The sequence below is a fragment of the Engystomops pustulosus genome, chromosome 6 (assembly GCF_040894005.1).
Source record: "Engystomops pustulosus chromosome 6, aEngPut4.maternal, whole genome shotgun sequence".
NCBI lineage: Eukaryota > Metazoa > Chordata > Amphibia > Anura > Leptodactylidae > Engystomops > Engystomops pustulosus.
Window position 1 is genome coordinate 48076440 of NC_092416.1, and position 26786 is coordinate 48103225.

The following is a 26786-nucleotide window of genomic DNA, read 5'->3' on the forward strand; positions in this document are numbered from 1 at the left end:
ACACAGGCTCCATAATATCAGAATCAAGACTAGACACCTTGGTTTTTCACTGTTACTTTTAACAAAAATATCTAAGTACTAACCCGTCCTAATCTTCTAATAAATCAGCTAGAACCAAAGTGGGATCAGCCTTAATTTTGTTCTGCTTGACCCTAGATATGGATTATCATCTTGGAAACTATGTAATGCTAACCTATGACTCTTATATGATCAAATTTTAGATACAAATGGGAAGCTTATATCATTACAGACTATTGTGTACATTTGGGTCTCTTAGCAGTCAGGTTGAATGTTCATAATCCCCCAAGAAGAAGAATAGGCAGTGTTAGATGCGAGCCTGCCCTGTGTCTATACCCCCCCCCCCCTCTTCTTCCTCAGACGTCTATCCATGGCTTGACAATGCTACCAATGAGTAGACATTCCAGGCTGGATATTTCAAATAACTTTGGACTGACTCAAACATGGAGACACTCCATTGGGTGTCCATTGTGGCCCTGAGTTCATTGTCCATTCTTTAGACAGCAGTTCTTCAGGAATACAGAACCCTTCTAATGCGGATCTCATAGATTGCATGCAGCCTTCCTCTTACGGTAGCTGCAGTTTTATCTAGCCAAAATAAGTCCTCTCCAGATTTCTATCTGGGCATCCCTCTCATTCACCTTATAAGTATATGGAATATTCCACCAAATATATAAAAAATTATACATTTTTCATTATATAATAGTAAAATAAATTTACATACAATATTAATTAAAAATGGTCCTAGATATACAGTCAGGGAACCTTGGCAGTGTACTAAAACAGGTATAACTTCAATACTATCTTATATAACTATACCTTGCTCTATAGCTATTTAGAATTCTATGTCTCCATTCAGGATTCCTGGTATAGATCAAACATATGTTTTATATATGAGATTGTACCTGTACACTAACGTGCATTTCACTATGGCTTCTTCAGGAGTCGCATTTTATCTGTATTATAGAATGCTTATAAATTGCCGCAAGAATAATACTCTGTTTCTACATATACCTTTCTTATTTGTTCAACAGATATGATTAAAGGGGTTGAGCAAAGTTTTCTGTAATATTTAGGGGGCAGGATACTAGGTAACTTACCAATATACATCCATTTAGCTTTAAAAATCAACAGGTTCCGATGCACGGCACCTTATTCATGAACAAAACGCCACGTGTTGAAACGCGTTGATCTTATGTCATGTGAACATGTTTTACATGAACTTTTATCTTGAATAAAGAAGAAGCTTTTGTATCTAATCCATGCGTGGTTTGGAGTGCCGGATACATTTTTCTTTTTGTCAGTGGCGGTCCGTGGACTTCAGATGTCAGTGCGTGCACCGCCCGCAATGTGATTTGTTTCTTTTTTTTTTTTTTTTACAGGGGCACAGAAACTGTGTTTGGGCTACTCCCAAGCCCGCCACAGCTATTAATTTTTTCGAATTCTCGGACAATCCCTTTAAGTTAGATCGTTCATGGACAGTTAGGATCATAAGACCATTTTGTGGACAGGAACGACAGGTAGAAGACATTTCTAAACTAGGAGCTTTACTTTACATTTCAAGAAAGCGGTGCAGAAGATGTATATTGGTAAGTTATTTTAAATCCCCCTTCCCCCCCCCAAAAAATGAAGTAAAGTGGCCAACCCCTTTAATGAAGTTTAAAGGACTTTTTAGATGAGTCGTGCTACAGACTTAGTGAGATAGAGCTGCCAATTAGGCGAGAGCTTTCTCCTAGGACTCCGGTCGGGATGTACTCTACCTTTTACTTAAAAATCTCTCTCCTTATCAAAATGAACATATCCCGTGCTCAGCTTCTCTCCCTCATATCTTTCACAAATGAACTTAGAGTTTTGCTTCATTCCCAAGTTAGTCAAGGTCATCTAGGGTGTGTACAGTTATTGAATGTGATGATGACTCCTCTTCACCTTTAAGCAGTACTGTACTGATGAGTGGGCCTAAACGCCTTCCTTCCACTTCAACAAAAAAAAAAAGGCCCAATCTCAGGTCGTCTCGCTAAGACAACCCATATAATTTTCACTTGTCTTTATTTTTCTAAAGACCGAGGTTGATATTGAAACCGAAGTGTTCCCACTTCTCTGAGATTTCTTTGCCAATGGGTGGTACATAAAATGATAATCATACAGTCTAAATCCATATGCACAATGCAGCCTAAGCGCGAGCTGTAGCTACACACAGCCCCTCTACATAAATATATAATTTGCCTGTAAGTGTACTTTGGAAGAAGAATACAAAGTAGTGTGCAAGTGTAAAGTATTATTTGTCTATGAAAGAAGAAAATCTCAGATAACCAAATGCTCTTTTATACGGTTGCCGGCAAATTAGCGATACATATTTAAAAGGGGCCCTGATGGAGCGCCATCCGCCGCTGCTAATGTAGGTGCCATTGTTCTGGCGTTTTTAATCAGCGCCTTTAGAATCTACTCCAGCACAATACTTCTGAACTCTTTTCTTGTTCTAGATTTATTTTCCAAAGCCCTGGGGGTTCTGTTGAAACTCTTAGGATTCTTGTAAACCCTTTTATTCCCCTTAAAGCTGGCAGACTGACAGGTTTTTTAGTTATTCTCAATGCTAAATTATTTATCTAGATTCCCCTCCCAGCTCTGACTTCTAAATCTTTAACATTACTCAGGGGGATATATCTCAGGGCTTTTTCTTTCTTTTTTTTCACCCCCATTTACAATGGAGATGTTTTTGTGTGGGTTTTTTATTGTTATTATTACTATTATTTTTTTTTTTTGCTTGAATTTTTTTTTTAATTATAAAACTCCACATACAAAGCGTTTGATAGTTTGACAATCGTTAATGGGCTTCTACCTGGGATGTGGAACAATTAAGGACCAACTGATGAGCGCGGAGATGGATCACCTTTTACACTTGCGCGCCTCAAGGTTTTTCATTGTATCTGGTTATTGTGACTTGAGTTTTTTTTTTTTTTTATGTGAAATATTATCTTTTTTTTTGTGTGTGTGTCATTCGGCTCCAGGGAATTCTATTCTGTTGAATCAGTCTCCCTTTGTTTCACTTTTGCATCTTTTTCAGAGCATTAATTTAGTTGTAAATGGCTTTTTTGTACAGGGAACTGTGAAATCACCCGCTTCTTGCATATATTTTCCACATGATCTGTTCCTCCATTCAGGACATACATACCCGTCCTATATACACTATATATTCAGAAGAGATGCAACGCACACATTCAAGGCCAAGTACAAGGGCATTGCTGTTTTGATGGTAATACGCCTTTAAATAGCTGCGTCTAGTGATATGCTAATTGGATAAACATCTCGGGATGCTTTGTACATAGTGACTGCATGTAGTGGGATTTTTGATGGATGTTTTTCCCGGGGATTTAGCATAGCAGAGCTGACTTGTAGTGATGGAATTCTTTGGAAACTTTGGCCATGTAATTGACGTGACAGTACTATGATTAATGGTGCTTTGGTTTCATTGAAGATGAAGTCACTTTTGCTTGGTCCATAGTGTCTGAACCTGATGTGTTGTTACCCTTTGTCATACCAGTCAGGCTGTATTATGTGCAAACAAGTTATGGAGGTGGAGACGGGGTCTAAATCTAAAGCCAAATGTATGACCTAATTATCAGACAAGCCATGTAGCCTAAAGGTCACCGTGGATTGCCTCTCTTGACCCTTGGATATGGTCAACACCTTCAGACTCCTTTGTCTTTCCATGAAAACAAGACACTGGTCAAGTCTACTCTTCTCTGTGATATGTCCTATATTCAAGTAAAAGGGATTTTTAGTGCTGGTTCCCCTTCCTTCCACGTTTTCTGCAAGAGCAGGTGTTGTAGACATACAGTATTTTATATACAATTTGTTTTACAAAGAACAAGTCCTGATGCAGCATATAAATTCTGTTTTATAGGTGGAGGCACCAGTAGCGGCGTCCTCATAGGGCAGTACCCAACCTAAGGGTGACAACCTATGGGTGACAACAGTATAATGCACAAGGATTCCCAGGTGTCACCCAGTTTGCAGTTGTCATATATTTAAAATTTTTTTACCACAAATATTATTCAAAGGTTGTATCTCCCCATTGGTTCCCATTACCATCTTGTACAACAATTTCTGGTCCCGGTCTATACATTGTACATGGCTTACAGTGAATACAGATATAACTCACTTAATACAGAACACATTGTTATTACACTTCTAGCTCCTGTTGTAATCCAATCCAATAGAAGAAGAGACAATGGAGAGCTTCATTATCTCCTTGTTCTTCCACTTTATGCCTCACACTGGAAGATATTATTGCACACTTTGTATTCTCGCTGCATGGACTGTGCATCGCGCTCAGACATCAGGTCATGCTTATTCATGTAGGCGTTGTGTGTCCCAGTGCTCCCAGTCAGAGTCATTACACAAGCCACTTGAGTCTTGTCTGAGAGCACAGAGATATTGTATATTGCATTTACAGTGCACTCTAGTGGCTTGGATTTTGACTTACTTTAGTTGTAGCTATGTTTTAGGTATAGGTCACTGCCCAAGTCCTGTATCTTAATACCTTAGCCATGCTGCAGTTGCGTTTAGGTGCAACTCCTGGCACTTATTCCAATCTATGCAAACTGTACTTAGTAAAAAAAAATTACCCAGTACTAAATTTCTTAAAAACACCTTCAGTCATTAAAGAGATATGGCCTTCGAAATGTATATGCAAACTACCACTTGGTATTCCACTAAAACCCCCATCCCGACGCCCCACTAGCGCTCCTCCCCATAACATTGTAGTAGACGTCGGAGCATGTGGCCATCAGAACCTCCATAGCAGCTAATGCGCTATACAGAACGCTATGATGTGTGTTGATCACACCATCAAGGCTATTCAGGCAGAGTTAGGTAAAGTTCATATGGTTTAAAGGGGTTTTCCCACGAACAAAAGTTAGGCCCTATCCACGGGATAAGACCTAACTTGCTGATCAGTGCTGATCAGCAGCACCCGGCAATTTCATTCAGCTCCATAGAGATTAATGGAGCAGAATGGTCATGCATGGCCTTTTTCTCCATTAGTCTGACGGAGCGACGAGGGACTGACGGGGGTACGCGGGACCCCATCGGACCCCTCGTTTTCGTGATCTGTGGGTGTCTCAGCACTGAGATCCCCACTGTTCAGTCAGTTAGGCCCTATCGCATGGATAGGGCCTAACTCTTGTTCGTGGGAAAACCCCTTTAATAGATTAATGTTTTATCTATTTATTACTTCTGAATTGGCCAACCAATCTATAGTTGGGATACTGACACTGTGTAAAGTCATATTTAGGAATCTAATGGACCGACATGACTTTGTTTGCTCATATTTTTCCATATTTCCATCTCTGTCTGTGTTATTACCATGTAGCTCCATACTAATTAGTTTTACACTTACTAAACTCTGTCCTCTACAATCATTGGCCCATATATATCTTTGTGTTTGTGCCAGTTTTTTGTCTATGCACTAAAAAGAAGGTCTTTTGTGCTTGCGTATGTATTTATTAAGTATTTGTGCCGCTTATGTGTCGCAATTACACCTTGCTTGAAAACTGTGCACCCAAAGGTGGTGGTGTTGGAGTTTGCGCCACATTTATAACTGAGTTATGCCACAATTCTGTCACAACAGCATGAAGCACAAAGAAGAAAAAGGGGGGGGGGGAGTTATAAGTAAGTATCACATCCCAAATAGCATGAAGCAAAGTGCACCAAGAAAAAAAGGTGCAACTGTGTGCAAACCCAGAGAACAGACAAGATTTAGTGTGCAACACTATTGGATTGTATGGCGCAAAGTGCACGTTACTAAGGCAAACTGCACAAAGGCACCTGTTTTTGTATGTTTGGGTCATTGTCTCTCAGACCCAATGTTACACACATGCCTCCAGTCTGTCCCAGTCATTGCACTGGTTGCCCTTCTCCTTCCGAATACAGTTTAAATTAATCACCCACATCCACAAAGCTCTGCACAATGCTGCACCTTCCTCCCTGCCAGTCTTTTGCCTAACCCATTACTTCAAAGAATAATTTGGCACTCCATAATCGATGAAGAATAAATGCGATAAAGAAGAATTTTAATAGTAAACAGAGTATAGCAATCCTAATTTGTGTAGAGTGCAGTCTAAAATTAGACCTTATTACAAGTAAGGAGAAAGTAAATAAGTAGTGGAGCCCTGCTTGCTCTCCGGCGGTGTATACTGTCCTTTCAGCTTCCCTACTTATTTACTCTCATCTTGCAATCTGTGTCTGAAGAAGGTCTTAATTTAAACCAAAACTTACACAATTTGCTATACTCTATTTACTATTAAAATCCTTCTGTATTGCATTGATTAAGGAGTGGCAAGTTTTTCTTTGAAGTTATGACTCTATATAGTATCCTACTTGAGCACCCTCTATAACACCAAGTGGAGTGACATGCAGTCTCCTGCTATATCGCCCAACCCTTGCTCTTCGATCCAACAGTGATATTAGATTAATCTCCTCCTTAATTCAAACCTCTCATTCTCATCGCCAGGATTTCTCCCAATTTTCTGGGATACCCTATCCAAACTATCAAACGAATACCCAACCTCCAAAGTTTCAAACAATCTCACACAGAAATCCAAGATGGTGCCTACCCGACCCCAAGTCAGAAGTTACAGGGTCGTGTCTAGGGACAACTGAAATAGTGTACAGCAGGACTGATAGAGACAGGTTGGACTTATATCTGTGAAATGCTGTATTTTTGTTAATAACAGTGAATAAGAGAGCGTGTTATATTGTTATCCTGAGCACATATAAGAAACTTGTCTTCATGGGAATATGCCTTTAGGCTCCTGCCCAGGTGTTGAGCACAGTATCTCTTATACATTGTCATATTTTTGAAGCATCTAAAGGACAACTAGGATTCCAAGTCTCGACCATCGAGGTCTAATGTATATACAATACATTACCCAAAGGCTACAATTATCTATCCAATATTATTAAAACTAATGTATAACCAAAGTCCAATTAGTATGTTGGCTGCGGCTGTCATTATGAATTTGCTGGTTAATCAAATACATCTTAGTTTACGGTAGATCAAAAGAAAGGGGTCTTGGCAGGGAAAAACACATGGGCACACAGTGTGATCTAGGCCGTGATTCTGAACATAGGTTAATGCTGTTTTTATGGAAAGGTGACAGTTAAATGGGAATTAAGGGTTAATTGCTAAGCAGGGGTCATTTGGTAAGGGTAAATTAACAAAAATGGGAAATACTGCAGAGACTTTATTTATAAAAGTTATTTGGGTGTCTGTGACAACTAAAATTTCTTAAAATGTACTGAAAACATGAGCACGTCTTTCAATATTTCCAGACAACTAGACAAACTTTCTATTGCATGATAAGAAATATATCTACTAGCCAGGGGAGGATTAGGACTGCCATGGGCCCTGGGCTGTATGAATATTATAGCCCCTACAAGTCTGTTATCACTTCCTACATATGGTACTAGAATCAAGCTTCTTGGGGAATGGAGGATTGGTCCCTTCTGTCTGCTTTCAATCTGTGGTTTCAGGACCTTTGGAGGACCTTCAAAGGTCCTGAAATGGCTCTTTTGTACATGTGTATTGAGAGCATGAACAGATGTGTGAGGATTTCATGAGTGAAGGTACCATCTCAGTATATCTTTAGGTCAGTGATTTGGGTGGCCATGGACCCTCTAGAAGGCTTGGGCCCTGGGCTACTGCCCAAACAGCCTATATTATAATCCACTACTGCTATTAGTACTATATATGTTTCTATGTTCTGTACTGTAAGCACTGTATATGTTACTACATGACACTACAAGAACTTCAGAATATGTTATAGCACAAAAATAATTTAGTTTATTGTGTGGCTAGCTGCCAGAGTACCAGAGGGGTTATCTAGTAGGCCCACAGTAAAAAGGCCCATGGATCATTAAGAGACCAATTATAATAAGAATCCACTTGATACTACGGGCTACTGTCTATGTATTGATTCACAAATACTATTATTAGATTTTATTGATTTTTAAATCCTCCATCGACATACGCAGCCCTTGTGTAGACCCTAAGCATCATCACCTCCGGTGGGCTCCAGGTACCTGTATAGTCCTATAGTGCACAGAGAAAGCTTTTTGTGTAGGCTATACCAATACATATGGAAGTATATTACACTGAAAAGCTCTATCTGTATATGTATATATATATATATATATATATATATATATATATATATTACTGCAGTAGTCTGATACTATATTCTATATAGTACTACACTGCAGTTATAAAGCCACACAATGGCTCTCATGGTAATAGGTGGTAACTGCATATAGTAATATCCACACATGTAGGAACCATATGTATATTAGCAGCACATAAAGCCCATTTTCATTTATGTGCATGCACTGGAAGAGTTAATACGTATATATATAAAATCCATATGGCAGGGCTGCACAGAGCACCTGCTGTCAGCCATGCAGAATAAGCTCTGTGTTACATTTTACAGCGCTACTGTGTACACCTCAGAGGGAACCGTGCAACATATACATGTTAATGTGCCAAGAGGGCGAGAACGTGTGTGTTCACCTCCTTTACACAAGGTGCCGGGAAGGTGTTAAACTTCAAAAGGCTGCAACCTGCCAGAGCTCACATTAGAGGTGACAGAAACAAACTTCAGCAATGAGTTGAGCATCCTATGTTATCGCCGTGCCCCACAAATCAATATACGCTTTATGCTCTTTATATAATGCACACAATGGGGTTTTTAGCATTGGTTTTTTTTGTCTATGGACAGTGCAAAGTCACTTTGATATAGACCTTGCATTATTTGCATAGACTCGTTTTCACAATATGACTTGCGATTTGGCGCAAATTTCCATTTGGGCTCTAGTTTTGGCACAAATTTAGTACAGTCTCCACCCTCGTCTATGTTGCGACTTTTGATTTTTTATTTTTATGTGCAACACTTAATGCGACAGTCACAAAAAAATCCACATAGCAAACAACACTGCCAGCAGATTTATCAAGGGCCAAAGCCACTTTAATGAATCTGACTGCAGCAGAACTCCAAATACAGAGATAGAACTGTTGTATGGAGCTGCTCTAATGTAATATTCCCCCTAGTATGTGTATCTGTATACATAACACTACTATATACTGATTACAGGCGGTCCCCTACTTAAGGACACCCGACTTACAGACAACCCATAGTTACAGACGGACCCCTCTGCCCACTGTGACCTCTGGTGAAGCTCTCTGGATGCTTTACTATAGTCCCAGACTGCAATGATCAGCTGTAAGATGTCTGTAATGAAGCTTTATTGATAATTCTTGGTCCAATTACACCAAAAATTTTGAAACTCCAATTGTCACTGGGGCAAAAGAAAAAAAATTGTCGAGAAATTCCATTATAAAATATACAGTTTCGACTTACATACAAATTCAACTTAAGAACAAACCTCCAGACCCTATCTTGTATGTAACCCGGGGACTGCCTGTATACGAAATATTCACAAAGAACTGGGGGATATATGTAACTAGAATGCCGTGGAAAAATGTATCCAGTTACCGTATATTCCGGCGTATAAGACGACCTGGTGTATAAGACGACCCCCCTACTTTCCTGTTTAAAATATAGAGTTTAAGATATATTCGCCGTATAAGACTACCCCTTTTCCAACGCATACAAAACACCGGTAAAAATTTTAAAAAAACAGATTTGAATTTAACATGGTCCTTTTTTTAATTTAAATTCTTATGACATGCAGGTATATAGCAGGAAAACTGTCGCTCATAAACATAAGGCATACAACAACAACATTACCATTACAGCACAGCCCCTAGTAGTATACAGCACAGCCCCCAGTAGTATACAGCACAGCCCCCAGTAGTATACAGCACTGCCCCCAGTAGTATACAGCACTGCCCCCAGTAGTATACAGCACAGCCCCCAGTAGTATACAGCACTGCCCCCAGTAGTATACAGCACAGCCCCCAGTAGTATACAGCACAGCCCAGCCCAGCATAAAAAAAAAAAATAAACTTATATACTCACCCTCCGGTGGCCCCGATGTGCTGCGCTGCTCCCCCGATGTCTGCGTGGCTCGTCTTCAGTGTTCCGCGCCGTCTTCTTTCTTCTGCTGGGCGCCGCCATTGATCTTCCCCGGCAGGCGTCTAGTATGACGCGCCGCTGCTGACGTCATACTAGACGCCGCCCCGGGGAAAAACATGGCGGCGCCCGGCAGAAGAAAGAAGACGGCGCGGAAGACTGAAGACGAGCCGCGCAGACATCGGGGCCACCGGAGGGTAAGTATGCGCCGCTATCTTTTTGCTAGCACCGATCACAGGTATTACCGGTAAGCCTTTGCTGCAATATGCAGCAAAGACTTACCGGCTATGGAGAGGGCTCAGCCCGTGAGCCCTCTCCATGCAGCGCGACCCGACCGCCGCCGTGAATACACGGCGGGCGGTCGGGATTACCGGCTTATAAGACGACCCCAGAAAAGACAGAAGATTTTTCTGTTTTCAAAAGTCGTCTTATACGCCGGAATATACGGTATTTAAAAAAGTTTGGGCAATTTTTAATTTAACTATAGAATATCCCAAGATTTGAGTCATGTTCAGTAATCAGATAAATGCATAAAAAAATGTATAAAATTCTCAAGGTTGCTTCTTAGCAACTGATTGCACAATAATTCTTCATCACATGAGCTTGTGAAGCCCATTGATGTCTATGGCCTCCTTGTGTTAATTAATAAAAGTCTTCTCTAATGAACGAGCACTTTGTAGTCGGTTGCTATCGAGTAACTGAGAAATGTCACTGCAGGAATCCACCGTGGAAATGGAAGACTCTTCTAAGGGGAAGATCTGTCATTAAGCACTGTGGCTCCTACTACGTCTGGAGCTTATTGAGGGCCTGTTACCAATGCAGAATGACGTATCTGTGGTTACTCGTGCACCCCCATCAATTTGGTATCTGTTTTATTAAAATCTTTCCATACATTCAGATGTTATAGCTCCTAGACCTGTGACCTTAGAGGAAGAGTCCCGCCCATGCAGAGATTAATGTTAGTGAACGCAGTGGAGAAGATTGATGGGTGTGTTGAGCACATGTCCTGCCATGTACTGCCACATTATAGAGGTAATGATCATACAGATTTCAGATGCCCGATCCTTTAGTCTTCAAACAGTCCACATCAGATGAGTATGAAGTATGTAGGGGGGTTGGCTAAATATGGTCAGTTCTAAGCTAACCATATACATTCCTCTTGATTCTCCACACACCTGTATGTTAAAGTGTGCCAAATGGGGAAAGGACAGTAAGCTGCTGCCAGATATTTGTGTGGCAGCTTATCTTTCCTAAGAGCAAGAGGATTGGACATGTTAAATTTCAACAGCCGGATCCTCCTCTTTCCCCAAATTGGAGAAATATTGAGACACCAATGGTCATTCGGTACTCTCAAATATAGCGGGTAAGGCTGACCTTATTATTATTATGGAAATGGGTTGTAACAACTATTAAAGTCATCCCTTATCCACAGGCAGTGTTGGATTGGCCCACCAGAGTACCAGAGAATCCTCCGGTGGGCCCAGACTCTAACCTCATACTGGACTTAATTTGGAAGCTAGTAGACCTTACTTCTAGGGGACCCTGGAGGCTAGAAGACCCTATTTCCTAGAGGATGATGGGTCCTGGAGCTCTTTTATCTGGTGGGTCTAAGATACCCCAATCAAACGCTGTCCTCTGGATAAACTGATCTGTGAGAGTCTGGCTGCTGGGACCCCTACTGATTCTGGAATTGGAACCCAAGCAATCCAGAAAATGGGTTTCCCATTGTTACTAATTAGGTAGAGGAGGAGCCAAAATATTCCGGCTCATTTGCATATTTTTATAACCTTATTTTCTGGCTCTGACAGAGGCTCTGGAAGAAGCTGAAAACGGTGGTAGATGTCCTTTAAGTAGTTGGTACAATCCCTTTAAAATAAGGTCTTAGTAGTCTACAGCCAACCTTGAGCTGGTAATGTCACTACCTGAAGAAATGGCCTTTTTTTTTTTATTTTCTTCACTAATCTATAGGCCCTATGCATTAATACCAATAAAAGCGTCATCTATCCTGATCTGTGCCGGGCAGTAAATCTTTTGTTCCATATTTGTTAATTTTAATATTGATGCTTTTTTTTTTCCAGGCCATTTTAAGGGGGATAGAAATCAATAGATTTTCAAGGCTACAGCTATTATTTCCAGAAGGCTGGAAAATGGGTTTGCTTTTAAGGAGAGTGGTAAAATCCTGGTCTAAATGCACTCAGTGTGTTCATCCAGGAGACTACATTAAATATGATATTTTGTTGACCTTTTCATAACCCAGCCTCTTTTATTTCATTTCACTCATTTAGAAGCCGAGGTGCTTGTAAATTCTAATATCCTTTTACTGCACACCCTGCGGAACGGATTATTATTACAGGCCCTCGTATTTAAGATGTGGAATTTTTGCATATAAAGAGAACTTTCTTCATTTACAACGGAAAACAAATGCTGGAACTTTGCGGCACAGGATGTTTATGTTCTATATTAAAAGATACATCAAGATTTGGAGACTTTTTAATGGCAAAGTTTTTCTTTACTGCAACTTCTATACAGTACATTGTGTAAATTACAAGCCTTTGTTTGTTACAGGAGAAGGAGGAGGTTGTCAAACCCTAGTCTGCCGGATATGAGTACTGATCCGCAATGCTTGTTTCTACTGGATTTATTTTTAGTCCCTTTCTTTAGTTTATAGGTTGTAATAGGAACTTAAAAAGTGTCCATTTACAGAACTTGAGTTAAAGTTGTCTTTAGATCCCAGAAAAACTAATGGTAAAGGATGGAGATATATGTCTTATAGATCAGGATTAGAGATGAGCGGACTCGATGGTCGGATTCGACGAACGAGTTCGACCTCCTGACCCGGTCATATTGCCGAAAAAATTGACGCCCATAGCAGCTAGCCATGGCTATAACTGGCCTTGGGGACTCTCCCTGGCCAATTATAGCCATGGCTAGTCACTAGGGCATCAATTTCCCAGATCGGTTGTTCAGAAGTCAATCCGGCAATATTTATGGGTCAGGCGGCCGAATCTGACTATTGGGTCCGCCCATCTATAATCAGGATGTCATTTCTGGGACCCAAACCATTAATTAGAATGGGTCCAATCTTTCCATTCCTCCTATAAGTTCTTTGCTCAACTATTTCCATGTATAGACTACCAACACTCCATTCATAATCCTTTGTTACAGTGTATCATTCATAAGCGTCAATTTGTAATGAGACTCCTGCATTATCTTGGCCACACAGGGGACAGGATTTTTAGGACTTTACATGAAAAGGCAATTATGGGTTTATCAAAAAAAAAGGGGTCTAAACAACGGTCCCTGGTGCACGGCTCATTATATCACACACTCGCTCTGACAGTTTGGCCTCTTCTGTGGGGACCTCGGTTCAAGTCCAATCCAGGGCAACATCTGCAAAGCGTTTGTATGTTCTCTCTGTGTTTGCGTGGGTTTCCTCCGGGTCCTCTGGTTTTCTCCCACACTCCAAAACATACTGGTAGGTTGATTAGATTGTGAGCCACATTGGGGACAGGGACTGATTAGGAAAGCTCTGTGCAACGCTGCGTAATCTGTGTGCGCTAAATAATTAAAGGAATTATTATTATTTACACTATGGTCACATTGCATCTTTTACAGCATCACCATAAGGAAAATAGGATGTGTGTGTATATATATATATATATATATATATATATATATACAGGCAGTCCCTGGGTGGGTTACGTACAAGATAGGTTCTATAGGTTTGTTCTTAAGTTGAATTTGTATGCAAGTCGGAACAGTATACTTTATAATTGTAACTCCAGTTTTTTGGTCTTTGTGACAATTGGATTTTAAAAATGTTGGGTTACCATAAGAGGCAAGATTAACAATAAAGCTTATTTGCAGACACCTTTGATAACTGTTATAACTGTTTATAGTAGCCTAGGGCTAAAGTTAAAGGACACCTGTCATCAGGTCTGTGTCACTTGTCCTGTCACCTCTACCTGTTGGAGCAGCTCACAGGGATCCCATCCCAGCCTTTATCTAGTCATTTCATACATTATTCATTGTAAAATCATCTATTTTTTATCATGTAAATGAGGCTGGTCACATGGTCAGAGGCAGGAATGTCACCCCTGTTACCCCTCCCCTCTCCTCCCCCTGCTCATGTCTGTGTGTAATGTATAATAAAGCATTGCTGGTGTCTGTGCTGCATCTGCTGACATGCTGCATCCTCCTAATATACAGGTGAGAGACACAGACATCAGCTACACATGAATCTGACATGTTCTGCTGTAACATGGCTGCCTGGAGCTGCTGTATCTCTCCTATACACACACACACATGCACGCACAGGCTGCAGGGGGCGTGGCCACATCATTATACAGCCTCACACCATTATACAGACTGTCAGTCAAGCACTGGGGGTGTGGCTGTGCCTCCTACTCATGAATAGAGTGGACAGCTTGAATATGCTAATGCTTCATTGGACATTTCACAGGTAATTTGCATACAGCTTTAGGACCTCATTGCTTAGGTTTACAGGCATGTAGAGGGACAATGAAGGGATAGAGGCAATGCTCTCTAATGGCAGTTTATGAAAATATATTTAGTTTAGGGGGTAATTTTGCATGACGGGTTCTCTTTAAGTAAAATACCAAAATCCAGAGGCCCGTTTGTAACTAGGGGTCGTCTTTAAGTCGGATGTTCTTAAGTAGAGGACCGCCTGTATATATGCAAGAAGGGTGGATATTGTTCCCCTTATTTGAACAAAAAAGGACCCCTCTGTGCCCCTGCTTAAGAAATAAATGCCAATGCTGTTTTCCTGATAAATGCCTCCACTGTCGTGGTCCTGCATTATTTTGATACATGTGAATAACTAATGATTGTGCAGCTTTTCTTGTTACATTTACTCCCATAAGCTGCACATTGTGACTTCCCCTTTAACACTGGCGTTTGCACATTCCCCTGTGCAGTCTCGTGGCTCCCGGTAATCAGTGACAGTCATCTGGGCCGGTGCTTTATCTGCTGTAATTTATCTGTGGTCCATTACAACGGGATGAAGCTGTATTTTAGTCACAGGACAGAGCAGCACTGGGAATAATCTGTATATCTTTCTGTCTATGAATCGATTAGTGAGGATCCAGATTTTCGGGATGATGAATGATCCAGACAGTGGTATTGACTTGGCATTGATCACTGAGCTTCCAGATGCCGGGGCTTCCACAGAACCAGATATTGTTTATGTCTTGTTTCAGTTTTACTTTTAAGGCTTTTATTGTGGATTAATTTCTAATTGCAGTTGCTGAGCCATAACCCATTGAAGTTTTCTATCTGAGGTCTTGTTTTTTCTTGGACAAGTTGTACTTGACATCATTTGAGATTAGGATTAACTTTTATCCATCCTTTTCAGGTGTATTGGAAACGAAAATAATTTGTGCTTATAACATTTAATCTTTGTGCTTTTTTTTAACAATGTTGAATATGTGCAGTTTTTTTGTGTTTTATTATTTTGTACAATGAATGAACATTTTATGAATAAAAATATTTTGATCTCGTTTTTCTGTTAAACCCTTTATTTTTGTGTCTCCTAGAGACTCAAAGTTGTAAGCAGTGATCCCTTTCATGATACATTACAATACCCGGTGTACTGTATTGTGCGTATTATTCGGAGATTCTATCCAGTCCTAAAACATCTGTTCTCATAAAATATCATCTCTGTGGTCTTTTTTCTCAGAACTTTGCTTTGTGTTGTTCCTCATGAAAATTTATATATAAAACGACAAATGAGTGTTACTATTCCACTTGTCATTAGGGTGTATCAGGCTAGAGTTCTTTGAGCCCACCAGATAAAATTATTCTGGGGGTCCACCTTTCATCAACCCCTAGTAAATAAACCTAAGTAGTTGGGTTGTCTTCTGCCCAACCCACTATTGGGTTAGAGCCTGGGCCCACCATAGGGTACTCTGTTGGGCTTGTCTGATACTGGGTGTGTCCCTACATACTGTCCTCAATGACTGGACACAATTCCAAGAATAGATTCTCTAGTATTGTTATTTCATCGGAAATTAAAGTATTCAACCTTTCACCAACTCCATCTCTTTTCATGCTTAAATAAGTATTGCTCTTCTGATTCTGGCACATCAGAATTTTTTTCTCTAGCCCACACTATTCCCAAATGATGAACATTAACCTCCTCTTTTCGTGGCCAATTTGCTTCAGTCTCAAGCTTTAACATGTAGTGCATCTAAATATGGATGGCACATGGATGATTTTCACTGTGCATCTTCCCTTAGTGTTGGGACCCTATGGGGAAGATTTAATAAAGTGTCTGTGAATAAACCAGTGTAGAGTCAGACTTACAGGGGCACATTTACCTGTGCAGTTTGCTTGCATACATCAGTGTAAAGATTCATGATTTCTGGCTCCTGTTCTTCATGAATCTGGTGGTCCCTCACTCCCCCACTTTTTTTTGGTGCACCTTTAACATATGGTGTGCTACACATTTCTGTCGGCCATTAAAATTAAAGTTGAGCACTGCTCTCAAACACTACTGATCTCCCCAGGCAGAGTATATATACTTCTTATACACACCCATTATATATACACACACAGAGTATATACACATGACATATGCAAACACACTTACCTACAATAACATATACAGTCATACAACGAATCCACACACATACATTATGAACACGCACCACGCTTATAAAACATATACACACACCTGACACACACACAGCATATACACATCACAAATACACACTACTGGGTACTAAAGCTGTGAGCGCTGATTGAAAAGATTCCACTGCATTGGAATTTGTGGATCACCTATTAAAGGACCTAAAGGGGGTCATTTATCTTTTGTCAGGACATTTCTGCGTGGGGTTTTTGTAACTTTTTATTAAAAAGTCACACAAAAGAGGAAAGCTCTTCCATAACAACTTCTAAAGTTTTTCCTACGCCTGATCGGGATTGGAGTTTGCTTGCGTCTTTTTTTAACGATTTGTGCCAAAATTGCAACTTTTTCATACAGGTAGATTTTAACAATATATCAGGGTCGACATCAAAAATTCTTCCACGGCGAGTGGAAAAGTTGCTAATTTTTGGTCACGAATATGCATATGTGCCAAAAAAAAGTTGCAAATATAAGAGGAGAGCTTAAGATAAATGACTCTTGGTGAAAGGTCTTTTTTAATAACGCAGAAATAACTCGCCAGAGGTCAGAAGTCCTCATTAAATGTGACCATAATATAAGATTATCCGTAATATAAAGCGGCACCGTTCCATCTGTTGACGGCTTATGATAGGAAAACTTGCGCTTGAAAAGAAAAATTCTAAACAAAATACAAAATCTGAGGAATTGTTAATTCATCAATTCCCTATTATCTACACGTAGGTTATCCAAAGGTGAAACTCCACGGCTCCTGAACTCCTAATACCGTGTTACATCAACATTTAAAGAGCGAAGGCTGTGGAATCTGGGTCAGAAATGTTATTTACTATGGAAAAAGTTCTAACATCTTTCAGCGAGACATTATAAAAATATGTGAAACCGCGCGCTGTTGAAACTGACATCTGTCTGTGAGACGGACTCCAAATTAATGAGGCTCCCGGAGAATAAGGAGAGTTCACCTATCAGTGAATGGCAGCAGGAAGGAGCATTGTTTAATCATGTTTTGTGTCAGTGTATCGGAATAGCGTGCTGTAATTGTGCGCCATATGTTCCAGCTTGTGAATTGAGGAATGTGAAAAACTAAACAATTCACACGCTTTAATGTGATGAATCGGATTCTGCAACCCTATGCAGTTTTTTTTTTCCCTATCTCTTTAAAGCCTTGTCAGGTAGAGGTGGGAGAAACCTTTCCTACTGACAATCTGTCTGAAATGCCAATGAACCAGTTGAACATACAGCAGATTCTTGTGTTTGAAGTTGCCACGGGCTATTATAAGGTACCGCATAGAAAAACAAACACAGAGATCGCTAAAAAAAACGCAACACAAACTGTTCTTTTAAGTTTTTAGTCTTTTAGAAATAGAGGCTTTTACTTGCAGCGGGATGAGATATCCAGGTGGAATAGTGGAGGAGGTGTGAAGAAATGGCGATATTCAATTTATTATTGTGAGGCTGTATTCTTATTATTTGGGGTACAGGTGCAAACAAACAGTAATTCTATAGAACTTTACAGCATAAACTTTTATCTTTGCAATTTGTTTATAAATTTGGATGTACCTATACAGTATAACATTATGCACTCAGTGCTGACTACCTACAATTCCCTTTGGACGTCTCTGCTGCTGAAGTTCATCAAATTCCACTCCTGCAAAATCCACCTGAAGTACAGTGGCTTTTATGGGCATAGCTACCAGGGTAATGGGGATAGCAGCCGCTATTAAAGGGAACCTGTCATCAGAAAGTGGCCTGATAAACCACTAGCAGTATGTTGTTAAAGAGCTGAGCAGCTTCTAGATGATGCTTCTATCATAACCCAGTGTGGTGGCATCATCCAGAAAATAAACCAATAAAAAATGGTTTTATGAAGGCAAGAAGGCTGAGATTTTACCACTGAAGTCAAACTCTCCCTGCCTTAAAACGCCCGTTTCACTGTAATTGATGGACCTACGTGCAGGGACATCATTGATCAGATCTCCAGAAGTACAACGCATGATATCAATCACATGGTAGGAGGTTTCAGAGGCAGGAAGAGCTTGTCTTTAATGTTAAACTCTCCACCTCCCTGACTTTATACATCTCACTTCAAAGCTGATTTTCAGGATGATGCCACTAAGCTTAGTCATGAAAGAAATCTCATCTAGAACAATGCTTGACAACATATTTTTTTTTAGACCAATTTCTGCTGACAGGTTCCCTTTAAGCCTATTAACCAAGAGGGTCTGTATCAGCTCAGACATAGGGAACTATTAATGATTATGGTGAGAAACAACATTTTCCTTAGATTTCTTAAGTTTTATCATAGAATTCAGTTTAACAATTAATTCAATGTAGGATTTAATATCTTTGTGATATGTGCATCAGTACTGTACTCTATAAGTGTCTTTACTATCTCTATAGTGACATCAATGAAGTGACACAGATCTTATACACAATGGGGGTCATTTACTAAGGGCCCGATTCGCGGTTTCCCGGCGTGTTACCCGAATATTTCCGATTTGCGCCGATTTCCCCTGAAGTGCCCCAGGATTTTGGCGCAAGCAATCGGATTGTGGCGCAACGGCGCTGGCATGCACGCGACGGAAATCGGGGGACGTGGCCGAATGAAAACCCGACGGATTCGGAAAAACCACCGCATTTTAAAAAAAAAAAGTGTTGCGGAACTCGCTCTTACCTTCACTCGGTCCGGCTTGGTGAAGATCAGTGCATTCTGTGGAACTTCAGCGCAGCAGCGCCACCTGGTGGACGCCGGAGGAACTACCTTAGTGAATCCCGGCCGGACCCGAATCCACCGCAGAGAACACGCCGCTGGATCGCGAATGGACCGGGTAAGTAAATCTGCCCCAATGACGTAAATGTGTATATTATCCCTGTATGGTGACATCACTGTGTATTATCTCTGTATTGTGACATCTCTGTGTGTATTATCCATCTACCTAGACATTACATCGGTGCTGACTAAGTATATACCTGCCATCCAGAAGAAAAACAATGCTTTACAATCCATCCACACCCGCTAGGTTTTTTTTTCCCCACAATTTACAAATGATAAATGATAGTAAATGGAACAAACCACAGACCCAGGACACTATACAAGGATTGGCGTCTATACAACAGCCTGCATTCTGCTGAGAGATATTCAGGGCAGTCCCAGGTAGACCTTCATGCACTCGCTATTAATGCATCTCCCTAATCCCCAAGTATGTGCCGGGTGTGAGGTTATTATTAATGCTGTTTGGGATCCACAGGGAGAGGAGCCTTTGGTTTCTAGTCTGGAGATGGGATTAGTGCACTGTTACAGTACAGGAGGTGTACAGTGCCCCGGGGCTCTACAAGGTCGCCGCTGATTTAGTTTGGCATGCTAAGAGGTACACAAGGGAAAAGGAAGTTAATTACTGTCAGGCCATTGTCTATAATTAGATCTCGGCAGTAATTCATGTGGATTTTTCTCACACTTGATTGACATTTAGTGTCCTCCACTAAATAATGCTGAGGGTTTAATTATTAATAATCTCCTTTATCTAATAGATTTATCCTACGAAAAGTTTATTTGGGGCAAATGGATAGGATGTGTTACATTATCTGTCTCTCTGTTTCAGATCTGAGATCCCCAGTAAAGAGCGTAAAGGTAAAAAAGAAAACCTGACGGTGGACAACATGACCATTGCCCGAACAGGTATTTATTTATCATGTGTCTAGTATGGAAGTTGTCTGAGATTAGATAGACCGTTTCTGTAGGCTGTGTCTGATACTACAGGATAGCCCCATCACCCAAGCTAAGCTGCTACACCAACCACAGACAGAGGATTCATTCTGAGGTTTTTGGGGAGCCAAAAGTTAACCCATTTCCAGACCTCATAGAAAACATTTACAGAGGACCTTCCACCACCTACCTACATTTCCTCAGTAATCATTGTCATTATTGTTGGAACTCTTATGTCTGATTGGCTTTCTACTTCAGCTCTGGCACCACCCATCTAACAATAAAGAGCCCAAAATATAGACATTAAAGGAATTTACAAAATTTTGAGTGCTGGTACCAGGTTGTTTAAAAATTAGGAAAAACTTATACTTAACTTTCTTCTTCTCAATTCTAAGAATATTCACATTGGAGTTTTGCTTGATAAATGTTGGGGGGTATATAAAAAATTCCAGGGTATTGAGGGTATTTTCTGATTCACCCCAATATGGGAAAATTTTCACTTTGGTGAATTTAAATCCATCCCGGATAGTGGGTATTGGATTAAAAAGGGGTTAGGTTTTTTCACAAATTTTAGATAATACACAGTTATGTGAGTATAATGTATTTTCGTCTCGTTTTTTAGGGATGGATTCGGGATTTTTCCGGTTCACGCAATTACACCATGCATATAACTCTGTGTTTATTAAAGATAGATTCATTTTATGCACAGTCGTAGGAATAGAATTTTTGATTTGCACAAGTTTAAGGAATAAGGTGATTTTGAAGATGTACAAATATATTATGCAGGGGATTGTGAAAGGGGTAGTTCACTCTTCAAGGAATAAATGGCATGTGCAAGTGGGGATATATCAGCGGAAGATTGGAAACTGTGCTATAGGGGTATCGGACTGTCTTGGAATTACAGGATGGTACAATTTAATTTTATCCATCAATTATATTACACACAACTTCGGGCTGATTCAAGATGCCTGAGGTGTCTCCTGGAGAAAGCGGACTTCTTACATGTCTCTTTTGGGTGTCATAAACTAGTGGACTACTGGAGTAAGATTCTGGACTATATAGACCAGTGGTTCTCAACCTTTCTAATGCTGTGACCCCGCAATACAGTTCCTCATGTTGCGGTGACCCCAAACCATGTACAAGACTATAACTACTATAATACTGCCCCATATGTACAAGACTATAACTACTATAATACTGCCCCATATGTACAAGAATATAACTACTATAATACTGCCTCCTATTTACAAAAATATAACTACTATATTACAAGAATATAACTACTATAATACTGCCCCCTATGTACAAGAATATAACTACTATAATACTGCCTCCTATGTACAGGAATATAAATACTATAATACTGCCCCCTATGTACAGGAATATAACTACTATAATACTGCCCCCTGTGTACAGGAATATAACTACTATAATACTGCCCCCTATGTACAGGAATATAACTACTATAATACTGCCCCCTATGTACAGGGATATAACTACTATAATACTGCCCCCTATGTACAAGAATATAACTACTATAATACTGCCCCCTATGTACAGGAATATAACTACTATAATCCTGCCCCCTATGTACAAGAATATAACTACTATAATAGTGCCCCTATGTACAGGAATATAACTACTATAATACTGCCCCCTATGTACAGGAATATAACTACTATAATACTGCGCCCTATGTACAAGAATATAACTACTATAATCCTGCCCCCTATGTAAAAGAATATAACTACTATAATACTGCCCCTATGTACAGGAATATAACTACTATAATCCTGCCCCCTATGTACAAGAATATAACTACTATAATACTGCTCCCTATGTACAAGAATATAACTATTATAATACTGCCCCCTATGTACAAGAATATAACTACTATAATACTGCCCCCTGTGTACAAGACTATAACTACTATAATACTGTCCCCCCTCCCCCAGTTTTGGTTCCTCCATTTGCTGCCCCAGTTGTAGTGCCCCCCCCTCCTGTCTCCAGTTTTGCCCCTTCTCCTGACCCCAGTTCTAGTGCTTCCCCTCCTGCCCCCAATTTTGGTGTGTCCCCCTCCTGCTGCCTCCAGTTTTGCACCTTCTCCTGCCCCCAGTTCTAGTGCTTCCCCTCCTGCCCCCAATTTTGGTGTCCCCCCCCCCTCCTGTCTCCAGTTCTGCCCCTTCTCCTGACCCCAGTTCTAGTGCTTCCCCTCCTGCCCCCAATTTTGGGTGTCCCCCCCTGCTGCCTCCAGTTTTGCCCCTTCTCCTGCCCCCAGATCTAGTACTTCCCCTTCTGCCCCCAGTTTTGGTGTCCCCCCCTCCTGTCTCCAGTTTTGCCCCTTCTCCTGCCCCCAGTTCTAGTGCTTCCCCTCCTGCTGCTTCAGGTTCTACTCACTGTGAACAGAGCAGTCTGTTCCGCAGGAGTCTGTATAGAGGAGGAGCCAGAGGATCATGTGATGATGACATCACCACAGGTCCTCAAGCTTCCCCTGTATACAGCAGGAAGGTCCTCAAGCAGTGAGTTATCACACATGTTATACTCCGTTTTTGCCGCGAATCGCGGCAAAAACATAACAGGATCGCGACCCTGTTTTTTTGGTCGTTCGACACCCTCTGGGGTCGCGACCCACAGGTTGAGAAACGCTGATATAGACGGTACCTTTAACGTGAGAATATATATAACGTATAGGGATTAATATGTTTTATTGTAATTGTAGTGTTAATTCGACTTTTTCAATAAAGCATTTAAAAAAAAACAAAAAAAAACCCTTCTCTGCTATAGTCCAGCTTCCTATTACCACAAGCCTTAAGCTCTGTTGTGACTTGTGCTGACAGCTAGATCCAGCTACAGCCTCTGTAGGCTGTAGTAGGTGCTACAACATGATGTCACTGCTGAGCTTCTGTATACCAAAAGAGGTTTATGGTGAGGTGTCACATTGGACTGTTATCCCCTATGTCAGTGGTGGTGAACCTATGGCATGGGTGGCACTCACAGCCCTTTCTATGGGCACCCAAGTCATGGATTCAGCACAGAATTACCCAGACAGGACTCGAAGAATGTTCCTGCAGTCTCAGGCAACTCCATCACAACACATCCTTGGCCGCTTGGGAATGCAGGAAGAGTGAGAAGGTGTAGAAAGGACTGGATTATCTTTGGAGGTCCTGCTGACCCCATGTTTCTTCCCGTAGAGGGGGATTCCACATTTGCCCTTCTTCTTTCAACAGAGCAGAGAGCAATAACTTAAAGAGGACCTGTCACCTAAATTTTCGGCACTAGGAGCTGCTTACTAAAGTAAGCAGCTCCTAGTGCTTGATCAAACGCCGCAGTGTTATAGTGATAGCGTTACCGGAAACCCCCGGTAACGCTATCAAACACTGTGGCGGGGTACAGTGTAATCATCGGACAGCTTGCAAAGCTGTCCGAAGTACTCATGAGGGGGCGGTCCGAGGCGCTGCCTCCTCCCCGGACCGCCCCACTAGCTCCATAGGCCAGCAGTGACTGCCACACACTATGCTGTAGTCACCGCCCCTAGCTACGCCCCAACCCCGCCCCCTCATGAATACGTCGGACAGCTTTGCGAGCTGTCCGACAATTACATCGTACCCCGCTGCAGTGTTTGATAGCGTTACCGGAGGTTTCCGGTAACGCTATCACTCTAACACTGGGGCGTTTGATCGAGCACTAGGAGCTGCTTACTTTAGTAAGCCGATAAATTAAAGGACATTTACCATCAGACTACCTGATGGTAGATGACTATTACGTACCTCCCTATCCCACCCCCATGTATCCCAAGATTCAATTGTTATATCTTTGTATGGCCGCATTTCTGTAAAAAATAAGTTTATAAGATATGCAAATTAGGTTCCACTGTAATATAATTGTAATATAATTGTAATATGCTCACCCCAGGCCGTGCCATACACGTTCTGAGAGCTGGTGAGATTTTGGTGCATATCTTATAAACTAATTTGTAAATTGAAGTTTGGGACACACTGGGACGGGATAGGGGAGGTATGTAATAGTCATCTATCATTAGGTAATCTGATGGTAGATGTCTTTTAAATAGCTGTGTTGGCACTTTGAGATTAATAAGTGGATTTTGGTTGTAAAAGGTTTGCCATCACTGCCCTAATGGATCCCCTTGAATTTCTAATGAACTGCGGGGCTATAAAGTACTTTTAGAATTATTCAGACAAAATGCAAGAAGGTCTGGTGAAAAGGGGTTAATGTCTTTTAAAATATCTTTAAAGTGGCCGTACATTTTCACTGATTAGTCTTAGTTTTTGGCCATTTTTGCAGGGTTGACTGATTCTGTATGAAAGTGTCACAAGAAAAAAAAAAAAATAATGAGCCCTAGTTGTGTAGCAAATGACTACAACCCAATGCAAGGGCTACTATGGTGTATTTACTAGGGATTGATGGTGGACTGCAGAATTTTTTTTTATTTGGGGATCCCTTGTGTAGTGCTAACTTTATTCATATTGGGAAGGGGGGGGATTTATCATATGCTGACGCATAATGCACCAGTTTATTATTAAACTCTGCCCCTCCTGCCGTGTCAGATATATCAGGAGGATCCGACTTCCTCATAAATCCCACTGAAACCTGGAGCCAACCCTAGTTGTGTGTTATCCTTGCTTCTGTCCCCTCCAGTACAATGGAAGTCAGATTATATGGCATTTTCTACTGACGCCCTTAATGTAGATTGTCAGCTCTGTACCTAATGCCAGTGACATAGGACGTATACAGAATATAGGTCATGTGGCGTGTGATAACCTTTCTACGAGCGCCTCCCACCACTGAATTCAGGTGGGGGTCTCTTCGTTCTGTATAAAGAATGCACTGATTTATCCGCTCTGCCCCCAAATGAATAACATACATCGTAGAAAACTTTCTTGACATGATACATATGGAAATTTAGATCTCCAACAATACATGAGGCGTGCAAAGAGAAGAATATGTTTTTCATTGTAGACATGAAATTGGCCTCAATATTGGATCCACTTATAACAAAGGGTCTCTTGTTCTACAGCTACTATACCTCTGACTAGCAGGATACATCCACTACTCCTTACATTCCACCAACAGTCCATTTACTATCAAGTATTAAAGGCTCTTCAAGGGGTAGTACCTCTGCCCACCTGTTTTTAACTAAATTAACTGTCTATAGACTTAAATAATGAAATAACTGAGGGTATTATATATGTCTCCTAGATACATTGAAAGCAGAACTTCAAAATCAAGATGTTCAATTCATATGTGGAATGGTTGATCACCAATGCACATCACAGAACTTTACTTTAAATTTAACTAAATCTATCAAGCATGATAGACTGTGGTAATCTTCTTATATTTGTCATCCATGGTCTCCTTTCCTCTAAAGTCAACCTGTAAAATTATGATAATGAGCCTAATGAACTATCCCAGCCTCTCTGTGATCTAGCTTTACAGGCTGTTATACTGTTATCCCTTCCCTTGCTTTCTCCACACTTGTGCAGTGAGCACTTGCTGTCAACTGCACAAGTCCTGAGTTATCAAGGAGGAGGGGAGACAGCGTGACAGCCTGTGAAGCTACAGTATGTAGGGGCTATGTTAACACCTCCAGAGCCCTTGAGTCTTATTAGCATCATTTTAAAAGTTGCTTTTAAAATGGTTTTAAAATGATTAATTATGAGGGGCAGCATAGGAAATAATGGTGGGGGGCAGCATAGGAAATAATTAATTAGGGGGGCAGCATAGGAAATAATTAATTAGGAGGGGCAGCATATGAAATAATTAGGAGGGGTAGCATATGAAATTATTAATGGTAGAGGGGCAGCATATGAAATAATTAATGGTGGAGGGGCCTATGAAATAATTAATTATGAGGGGCAGTCTAGTAATTAATGGGGGGGGCAGCATATCCAATAATTAATAGAAATGGGTCCCAGTATATTTAATAATTAATTGACCCAATTCATTGGGCCAATATATAAAATAGTTCACAAGGGGGTGCAGTATATAAAATAATTAATTGAGGGGCGGTCACATGTACCGCTATTTATTTTTAAACTTTAGTCCGGCCCTCCAACGGTCTGAGGGGGACAGTGAACGGCCCCCTATTTAAAAAGTTTGTGGACCTCTGCCTTAAATGATAAGAGTACTCAAAGATTGTATAACTTCTCATTTAGGTTTAATGGATTATAAATTTAAATGCTTTTTGAACATATTTCCAACATGATCAAGGAACTGGTTCAAACATGTTAGAAATACATTTAAAAAAAACATTCAAATTGAGATAATGGTCGCTTGGGTCCGACAGACATAGCCCACCTATAATAAAGACATATAACAA

The 26786-nt window shown here is 40.7% G+C and overlaps 1 protein-coding gene across 2 annotated transcripts in view; it reads left to right on the top strand.

Annotated features, from left to right (window-relative positions):
- Positions 1-26786, top strand: part of MORN1 (MORN repeat containing 1) — a 249449-nt gene that overhangs the window by 213146 nt on the left and 9517 nt on the right. For both annotated transcript variants that reach the window (XM_072155971.1, XM_072155970.1), the window contains exon 13: positions 20346-20422. In XM_072155971.1, the coding sequence (XP_072012072.1) occupies positions 20346-20422 (77 nt within the window). The remainder of the gene's footprint in view (positions 1-20345; positions 20423-26786) is intronic.